Source organism: Corythoichthys intestinalis, chromosome 9 (assembly GCF_030265065.1).
Source record: "Corythoichthys intestinalis isolate RoL2023-P3 chromosome 9, ASM3026506v1, whole genome shotgun sequence".
Lineage (NCBI taxonomy): Eukaryota > Metazoa > Chordata > Actinopteri > Syngnathiformes > Syngnathidae > Corythoichthys > Corythoichthys intestinalis.
The window spans coordinates 11,146,807-11,157,221 of NC_080403.1; the positions used below are offsets into that span (position 1 = coordinate 11,146,807).

At 39.3% G+C, this 10,415-nt stretch overlaps 1 protein-coding gene across 2 annotated transcripts; it reads left to right on the plus strand.

The window, feature by feature from the left end:
- The first annotated feature begins 2,044 nt into the window (after positions 1 to 2,044).
- necap2 (NECAP endocytosis associated 2) lies at positions 2,045 to 9,160 on the plus strand. 2 transcript variants are annotated; one of them, XM_057846125.1, is made up of 8 exons: positions 2,045 to 2,238; positions 3,060 to 3,160; positions 3,326 to 3,430; positions 3,778 to 3,859; positions 5,081 to 5,189; positions 5,300 to 5,426; positions 6,058 to 6,142; positions 8,366 to 9,160. In XM_057846125.1, exons 1-8 carry the CDS (start codon positions 2,144 to 2,146, stop codon positions 8,409 to 8,411), a joined length of 750 nt encoding a protein of 249 aa, XP_057702108.1. In that variant the 5' UTR covers positions 2,045 to 2,143; the 3' UTR covers positions 8,412 to 9,160. The 2 variants fall into 2 exon arrangements, with proteins under 2 accessions (XP_057702108.1, XP_057702110.1); XM_057846127.1 differs by having other exon boundaries at positions 6,061 to 6,142.
- Positions 9,161 to 10,415: the final 1,255 nt, after the last annotated feature.

Here is a 10,415-nt window from a genome sequence, read left to right on the forward strand (position 1 = left end):
TGAAGCCTGAGGCCTCTCACCCAGGACATGAGCGGTCAGGTTGTGTGACAGTTGCCTTTCATGATGTGTGTGAGAGATTGTTATTGAATGCTTTGCACTGTTGTCTGTTTCAATCTTTGTTGATCCTGTCACAATGATATAATATTACATAGTCGTTCATTTTTCTGGTGACCTTTTATTTGACTATTTTACTGCAATGGCGTACCACACGCAACACGTCACTTTTGCTCATTAATATTTATGACGTTAGCAATTGTTGCTTGGCGCAGTTATTCAGTTTGGAAGCATATATCGAGTAGAACATAATATTTAATCAGACAATGATTTAAATAAAAAAGAAATATGTGAATGTTAAGGGACGGGGGAGGGATGTTGACACTGAACCTTGCGTTGGTGCAGTATTTCTAGATCTGAGAAAAGCGTTTGATACCGTAAATCACGACAAACTCTTGTCCAAATTAACCCATTTCAATTTTTCATTGGACACAATTCAATGGATAAAATCTTATTTAGAATTCAGGAGACAGTGTGTCTCCATTAGGGGTGTCAGGTCAGCATTTCGGGATGTCCCTTTTGGCCTGCCTCAGGGGTCAGTGCTTGGCCCCCTGTCATTTTCTCTGTATATCAATGACCTGCCAAATTCATGTCTACATGTTGAATCTCAAATGTATGCTGATGACGCCGTCATCTTCACCAGTGCAAAAAATACTCAAGACGCAGCTTCTGCTCTCACATCGGCCATGATTCCTGTAAATGATTGGCTCAACAAATCTTGCCTTCTACTAAACGCAAGTAAAACTGTTAGTATGATGTTTACAAAGAAACCTTTGGACTTCAAACATTCAGGCGTATTTTTGGGAGGACAGGAACTACAAATTGTCTCCGAATTCAATTACTTTGGAGATAACACTTGATTCCACACTCTCTTTTAAAAGCCATATTAAACGAATTTGTAACACTAAAATTCAACCTGAATAATTTTAAACAAATAAGATCTTTTATAACACTTGGGGCTGCTAGAATGTTTCTACACTCAGTGATTTTATCACACATTGAATACTGCATTACTTGTTGGCAACTGGCGGGTGTAAATACATGCAGTAACATAGAATCACTCTACAAGAAATCGTTAAAGGTTTTTGCCAGAAAACCAATATCATTCCATGTGTGCAACATTTTAAAAAAGTACTGCTTATTGAGCCTTGAGAATTTAAATTTTTTAAAAAACTGCCTGTCTAATGTACAAGATGTTACATGGATTTGCCCCACCTTCCATGTCGGACTTTCTTAAAAAAAGGGCTCCCAGAGGTCTTGGGACCAGGGCCTCCTCTAGAGGGGACTGTGAGGTTCCAATCAGAAAAACAGCCTTCGGTCACAATTCTCTCTCTGTAAAGGCCTGTAAAATCTTGAACAGTTTACCACTCGCCATCAGGCAATGTCCCACAATACGAACTTTCAAAAGTCAGCTCAAGCAGTGGTTGAAAGCAAATCAGTCTTGCAATCACTGACTTATAAGTTCTTAGTAACGTATTGTATTGTGTTGTTTTATTGTAATCTTTTGTTATTTCTTTTCTTTTTGTATCTTTGTGTCACCTGTTTAGGGACTACAGATGTAAATTAGCATATACTTGCTACAATCTGGCATATTTACATCTTTTTAGATGTTCATCAATGTGCACTGTCCCTGTTAAATAAATAAATAAATAAATAAATATTCAAATGTTCAAGTAAAGTAAATTAAGGGTCATTCAGGGGCCTCTATGGTCCTGAGGCCCGGGACAACATAACCGTTTGCCCTCTCCTGTCGACGGGCTTGTCTATCACCGTCTGTGGCAGTGAATGAGTTAAAACGTGTATTTTTGAATAATTCTACTTTTAGTCGTCGCTATTATATTAGCTACTGTGTTTATTTTATACATTTTCTGTCCAATCTATATTGTGTACAGCACTTTGTTACAGTACGTGCTCTATTACCTCTGAAATACAAACCCATGTGTGCATTAATTCTCCTGAACAGTGAGGGCGCTGTGGGATGGATGCCAAGCTTCTACTCAACTCCCCTTCAACTACGGCGGACTAAAGTGTGTTCACTGTGTGTTGTGATAGTTGGAAGTTTGAGTTTCACTAAGTGACGCTTGACGAAATGGCGGAAGACAATGTTTATGAATCGATGCTCTGTGTGAAGCCTGAGGTCCACGTCTACCGTATTCCACCACGGGCGTCGAATCGTGGATATCGGTAAGAAAAAGGTTTACTTCACGAGATATCCGGAACTGTCAAAGTCGCTAGCTTCACGTTGCTAGAACACCCATTATCGGACACCCACTTCATGATGACACTATCACTTCTGAGCAATTTTTTTTAATTATATGTGGTAATTCCTTCATTTTCGGTCTTGTGATTCAGACTACTGTATACACTCAAAAGTTTTAATTGTTGCTATTGCTGTTACTGCCCAAAGTCAAACCTGCTCGGTTCTTCTGGCAACATATGGAAAGCTTCCGTATGTCAAAGTTCTGTCTTGTGCGAATTGCAATTTGAAAAATTGCAGAAACAAGCATGAAACAGGATAAAAGTAAAAATACGAGCAGGTTCCCTTTCTTTAGTTTTCTGCCAACTGCATTCATAGGATTAGTTTTATCCATCTGGCACCAAGGTTTAGGATTAAAAGTTTAGTTCTGACTTGTTGAGAACATTTTGATTTCACTTCTTGAGACCTTTTGATTTCACTTCCTCTCGTTGGGTCAAGCTGCTGCTGCTTGTGTTAAATTAGTCATCCGTTTCAGCAATGAAGTTGTCCCCCCCCCCCCCCCCCCCATTCATGTTCCTTTTAAAGGTTTGTCTCTAAGGATCCTAACACTTACATTTTGTAAAACGGCCCTTGATTACAACCGAGAAATTAGTCTAACTAATGCTAAATGTATTTGCAAAATAACTCATAATTTAGAACAGAAAAAAGTCTATGTGTCACTGTTATCGGTAAATGCTCAGCAGTCCCGTTTAAGTGATAAAAGACAAGGAAAATGGGTCTCTTAATTTTGAATTTTTTTTTTGTACAGCGCTGCTGACTGGAAACTGGACGAACCTGCGTGGAGTGGAAGATTGAAAATCACCGCAAAAGGAAAGATGGCCTACATCAAATTAGAGGACAAAAACACAGGTAAACAAAAAGGGGCACATACATGCATATGTCAGTGTCTAAGCAGACTATGTGGGTGAATTGAATGTAGCTTTCGTAAGTGGCAGACGTTGCTTAAATTGGCAAATTGTACGACTGTTGAGGTATTCCAAGTTTAAGGTACTACTGTATTCTGTCTATTCACAGGGGAGCTTTTTGCCCAAGCTCCAGTTGAACAGTATCCAGGCTGTGTAGTTGAAGCAGTGACAGATTCCAGCAGGTACTTTGTGATCCGGATAGAGGATGGAAATGGTAAGACATTTTCATTTGTAATATATACTTAAATATGATGTAGCTTGCTGATTTAGAATCGTGAGTAAAATATAAACTTGAATAGAATTAATATTCTTTTGTCGACCAAAACTCAACAACGACAATCACGCTCCTCATATTGTACATTCTAAACTGATCGGGGAAGTGAACACTTTCAGTTGGAATGTTTAGTATTAAAGTCATTATTGTCATTTGTCTTTTTTACCTGGAATAGAGAAATATTGGTTTGCCTTCATGAAACAATTCAGTTCTTCCAGCAGTTGTTTGTTCATCTTATCAAATACTATATTGACACAAAAATTTTTCATTGTATGTTTTCATTGTAGGCCGCCACGCTTTTATTGGTCTGGGCTTTGCTGATCGGGGAGACTCCTTTGATTTCAATGTTGCTTTACAAGACCATTTTAAGTAAGCTGAGATTGTTCGCTTATATTTTGGTACATTAGATAATAGAGGTGTTCGAAATTTCTGATTCTTAGATTAGTCACGATTCGGCCATGGAAGATTCGAGAACGATTCATCAACATCCAAATTCCGATTATTTAAATATGCCAAGTAAAGTGGAACTAAAACACAGCGTGGTCTTTGGGACGCAATTAGGAACAGACTGAGAGTAAACATCATGCTTAACTCACAACTCTGGCTCAACTCATGCCGTTAGATAAAAAAAAAACAATACCTGACTGCTGCCGACAGCCGCTACAAACTACATCCATATAATGCTACGGTAGATATCACATGTATAAAGAACTAGATGCGAAATGATAGACTCGGCGGCGTTAGCAGCACAAGTATAGAAAACTAAATGCGAAATGACAGACTCGCAGGCGTTAGGAAACAGCCGCCATCTTAAAGCAGTAGACATCCCTGGAAGGCTGTTGAAGCGAACCTTCCGATCGAGCCTAATTAACTTTTTATCTAAATACTCCTGAAACGGTAAAATCTTGACTTGAATCGATCTTTAAATGATGAAACAGTTTTTAAACTTTCACATGTCGAAAGTAGACGGAAGGGAAATTATGGAGTAACGGGAGCAATTTTAACAGCAGTTGATTTACAACATTAAAGTAATTGACTGTGGTTTAAAGCCGCTGATACACAATGGGGACTTGAGTATTTTACTTACTATTTTGACTGTTAACTTGATACTGAAATAGTAGTTCATTTAAGCCTGAGAGGATTTTTATACAATTTTTGTAACTAATGTACAAAACATTAAAAGTATTTAATAGCTAGGCGTGGGGGCGGGGTGCATCAATAATCGATTTATTATCAAATCGTAGCCTCTGAATTGTAATCGTAATCGACTCGTTAGGTGCCCCAAGATTTCCACCTCTATTAGATAGTATTGTGTCAAATGAACTTCAGTCGTTTCAATATTTGAAAATAAGAAAATGTAAGAAAATGTAATCAATTGTTATGAATGAATATGAACGAATATGTGCAAATGGTTGGGCACTTAATAAGAAGAATTCCAATATATTCTGTCTGCTACAGGAGGACTGAATGGATCTGATGAACAGGCCAAATGCACATTTTAGTGATAATGACACATATACCACAACCTTGGGGGCATTTGGCTTTTGTTGTTCCTCTATAGTTATACACATCATGCTCTTATTTCTAAAGGTGGGTAAAGCAAGAGGGTGAACTGGCCAAAATGGAAGCATCCCAGAGTACCGCACCGAAGCTTGACTTGGGCTTCAAGGAGGGACAGACCATCAAGATCAGTATAGGGGTGATTATGTTACTGGGGCAATGAACATTCAATTAATGAAATGCACAAGCATTAAAACAACTGTCTACTAAAAACTGAATACTGATTGTAGTTGTGATTCTTTGTGACAGAATATTAAGAAGAAGGATTCATCAAGTGCTAAGCCACACCCCATGGCTGGAGGTCTGCTCCCACCTCCACCTGGAGTCAAGACTGGAGGCATCATTCCACCCCCTGGCAGCCAGCAAACAAAAAGTGGTGTGTACTTCTGTTTCTACAAATCCAATAGCTATGAAGGAAGATTTAGGGCCATTCTAGAAAAAAATATACCAGAAGAATAAAGTTAGACTATTGTGGTTGCAAACATACCTGCATCGAGATGGGGATGGTTGTCAAGCTTCTTTTGGAAGGTTTAAATTTTATCTGTTCAAACTACAAATTTATACTCTTGATATTACAATTTTACACCTCACACTTCGCCTAGTGCTTCTATACATGAGGGTCGCTGTTAAAATGGAGACAACCTAGTTAACATAGGGCGACAGGCGTGCTGCACCTTGAATTTTTTTCACCAGTCAATCATTGGGCCACTGATGACATTATTATATACTCTGATTACGGGGGCATGTGATAATGAGTATTGATGACATCACAAGGAAGGGTGGGCAATTCGGGAGACTCACATTATTTGGCTAAAATACTACCAGCATTTAAAAATCGACTACTTTTTGGAAGTATTGGATTTTATTTACGTTTTTTCCCCTCACTATTACACATCAGAAAAATGAAATGTAATTCATTAAACAAGATTTTTTCAGCTGCCATGCGCATGATCATGGTGTTGTCTGTCCTTTTATCAATTCTCATTTTTTATCCGTCTTCATTTCAGCAGCTCTTTTAGACTATGGATCACCAGTTCCTGAAACACAGCCCAGCGCTGATGTGTGGGGAGATTTTACATCTGCAGGTTCCAAGTAAGTATCGCAACATACCGTTAGCCTCATAAGAAGGGCCTGAACTGATTAGTTAACATTTTGGCTTGATCCAAGCAGTTGTGTGTAAAGTTTGCATATGACCAAAAACACAAGTGCCATGCAGACTCAACCTGTCAAGCCAGCCTGACATTTGCCATGTACAAGATACATAGCAAGTCAGTCTGGTATTCTGTGGTTTGGGCCATATTTTCAAAATTGGTACTAAAAGGAGGGGCCAACAAGCACAGACTGAATTTCAAAGAGCCCCTCACAGAAGCACGGATAGAACATAAACAATCCGACTCACGTTATCAGTGGTAGTGAATATGAAGCTCTCAAGCCAAGCTGCATTGTCCAGCGTTTTGTCTGGTTTCTTTGCCGTGTCCCACAACCAAGCCGTAGCAGATTTCGGGCGGCTTTGGAACGTCCCTAACGCGTTGGAAGCCTTGATGGTAAACACGTTATCATAAAAGCACTGAGGCACTCTCAATCAATGATAATTAATAGTGTGTGAACTGTCTGTTGTTGAAAATTAAAATGGTAAACTCTTTTGACACAAACCTATGCTTTATTCTTCATATACTTGAAGTGTAAAATGTAAATAAGTCACAGACTCACTGCAGACACATGTACACAATAAATGATAAAGTGCACCCAAAAATACGACATAAAGTGATCAAAAGCTGGCAATTTTTGGCCGTTTGTGTCACCGGTTCGTGTGGCCATTCGTTTCCGACACACACATACTTGTCTCGGAGGTTCTCCCATTTTATATGCACATCCCTGACCTCCAGCCCTATATTTTCAGCAATCTCCTTCCACGAATTGCTTGCCAATTGGATGCCTGGCATGGCCAGAATGTTCTCTCTGTATTTTCCAAACACTGTGAGAATAGTCTGGGACCCAGATCCTTAATGGCCTCTCGAAGCGACCTAAATCATCCGTCCAATCAAATTCAATTATTTTGCGTGACATGTTCTTAACGAGCAACGTCACTCTTGTGCGTCGGAAGTCGTCTCCACAACAACACAGATGGCGAACGGGAGAGCTGAGAATATGTTCCAATCCGCGGTAAAATCCGTTTTAAATTACCAAAAACACATCAACACAAGTCATTGACAACAGTCTGTCTCGCGCTAGCCATACTGAATAAACTTCTCCATTCTCTACTCGCACTAGTTTCTTGTCGCTTAATCAACGTCACGTCCGCCTGTCGCTGATTGGTCCACTCCGCTGTCTGTTTGCTGTGGCTTGCTCCGCCCTGGGAATTTGATCCGCCGGACAGTCGCCAGACTCAATCGCTGGGACAGCGGTGAGTCTGGAGTTCCAGGCTAGCCAATTGGCAATCTTTATAATGTCTTGACGAGACATTGTAGAAGTTGTCGTAATTGTGGATCTCTTCGATGATACTCTCGTCGGCTTGGTCCATTTTTGCATGTAGCACAACAATGTTTGAAAATTCCGGTGATTTCACGTTGAACCGGAAACAACAGTCTGAGCGGATCAATCACAGTCCAATTGCGTCACATCAGTCAGGCTACGGCGGATGGTCGTAATTCGGGTCTGCCTTGACGACGTAGGTCTGCCGCAGAAGCATAACTCAGCCTTAACTCAACTGCAACCAAACACAACAAAAGAGTGTGTTAAATGGCCAATCCAAGAAAAGCGCTTTAAATTGATCCATTCAGTTACCATCCGGAAACATAAATGAAAGCGGCAGAACACCAAATATCATACAGATAGTGAAAATAACGTCTGGTGTCTGTGAACCAATAACAGATTATTATTCTCTAGTGGTTCAAGTAAAACTACTACGGTAATTTTGTTTAATCCTATTTTGTGTATTGTTGATATATCAGCACCAAATAAATATCAAATATGTTTTTAAGTCCAAGTGTTAAGAATTCTTATTAGAAATGAATAAAAACAAAGTTAAAATGTTAATAATAATTGACTTATGTGTGTTTAAAATACGAATATTAAAAAATATATTTTAAAAAAATAGTTTCGGTTTTCAGCATCAGTTTTCTTGTCTTTGGCTTTTTCAGTCAAGAATTTTGATTTCAGTGCATCCTTAATAAGCTTCAAGATAATGTATTTAAATAAATTTACTGGTTGTATTTTCCCAATACCTGTTAGGGAAACATTATTTTCATCCCTTATGTGCATTTGACTTCAGGTTTGTTCACCATCATTCCTCTTGTGTGTGCATCTCTTCCACAGCTCTAGTAATGATGCTGCCAAATCAGGATGGGTGCAGTTCAGCTGAGTATAGACAAACGTGGACACATTTCTGTGCATACATTCCATAGAAGGGATAGTTGTATGGGGATGGAAAAAAAAGGGGAAAGGTGGCAAACTGGTCCGATTTACTCACATGAGCCACTGTTTGATGGTTGCTTAAATATGGTCAAATGAAGATTGTTATTATTTTATATATAGAAATACCTTCTGTTATATACTTTCCTATTTAGGAAGATCCCTTTGTGATGATAGCAGTTAGGTAACCACAAAAGCTACTGTATTTGAAGATGCATCGCTCCATTATTGCCTTAAATCAATCATTGCCTTACCATTGTCACGAATTCCATAGAAATAGAAATTAAATTAGAGATCTTCGGCTATGCTCATCATGACACATCTTTCTTTTCAGTTCATGAAACCTTTTTCCTTTTAAAATTGAAAAATATTTTCTTGTTGGCGCGAGTTAATTACTGATAGTTTTTAGGACGGCCTGCAAAACTGAGCTCATTTTGTTTGTCATTTTGCTATTTTGATGAACAGTTTTACATAGAGCTCTTAAATGTTAGTCAAGAGCTTTTAAATCTTATTTCAGTATTTCAGGTTTGTCTGTTGTTTTCATGTAAGATTGTGTCCTATTAATGTGCCTTTACCAAAAAAAAAAAAAACAATCTCCTTAAAGTTATTCAAAGGTTGCACTCTGTATTTGATGAAGTGCCTCTTTGAAAAACAATTGTACAAAATGTAAGCCTCTTTGTAAATAAACAGTATATCTCAATGGTGAAATGCTGGTTTTTCATTTTTTATCTCAGATATTCTTTAGGCAGGAATTTTATTGATTACCTGTGTTGCAAAAATGGATTTACTGAATACTTTTACACTCATTTATAAAAAAAAAATATATATATATATATATATATACAGTATGTGCATGGGGCTGGGTGATATGGCCTTAAACTTATCACGGTAAATTGAGCACACAGTATTTACCTCGATAATGATAGATGATGATAAATTCGCCCAAGCAGACTGTTATATAATTTGAAAATCTGAATAAGTGCATGAAATACAAATTAACCCTATCTCGTTGATTTATTTACCAGATTTCAATTTAAGATATTTAACTATTGGACATTCAGTGTAAATATTATGTCTATAAAAATATCTTGTAAACAATAAGAATTCAAGTATGAACATTTAAAACGGCTTGTGTGACTTGAACAATGTACAACATTGTAAATATTGCTGAGGCAACTGTGCAAAAATGTCATTTTAACGCAAATGTCTTACAGCAAGAGGGGTTTAAACAGTGCACTTCAAACAGAGGACCGAGTATCAGACAACTTCGTTAGTTCGCCCCAATGGCACCGAAACATGAGCCTTAACCAAGGGTGTTGGTTTGCATAAGGACGTTAGGGAAATAACCAGCTTTTCAGGATGCTCAAATTGTCCCCACCAACTTTTAAGCAACCTTATTTGCATTATCTAATTAGTTCAGTCCATCCATCCATCCATCTTCCGCTTGCGAGATCACAAGGCGTTCCCAGGCCAGCCAAGAGACATGCCCGGAACACCTCTCCAGGGATGCGGCCAGGAGGCATTCGAATCAGGTGCCCGAGCCACATCAGCTGGCTCCTGTCAACGCAGAGGAGGAGCGGCTCGACACGGAGTCCCTCCCGGATGACTGAGCTTCTCACCGTATGTCTAAGGGAGAGCCCGGACACCCTGCAGAGGAAACTCTGCCGCTTCTATCCGGGATCTTGTCCTTTCGTTCATGACCCACAGCTCGTGACCATAGTGATGGTAGGAACCTAGATCCACTCGTAAACCGAGAGCTTCACCTTTCGTCTCGGCTCCTTCTTCACCACTATGGACCGGTGCAGAATCCGCATCACTGCAGACGCTGCACCAATCCGCCTGTCGGTCTCCCGCTCCCTCCTACCCTCACTCGTGAACAAGACCCCAAGATACTTGAACTCCACTTGGGGCAGGATCTCATCCCCGACCCGGAGAGGCACTCCACCGTTTTCCG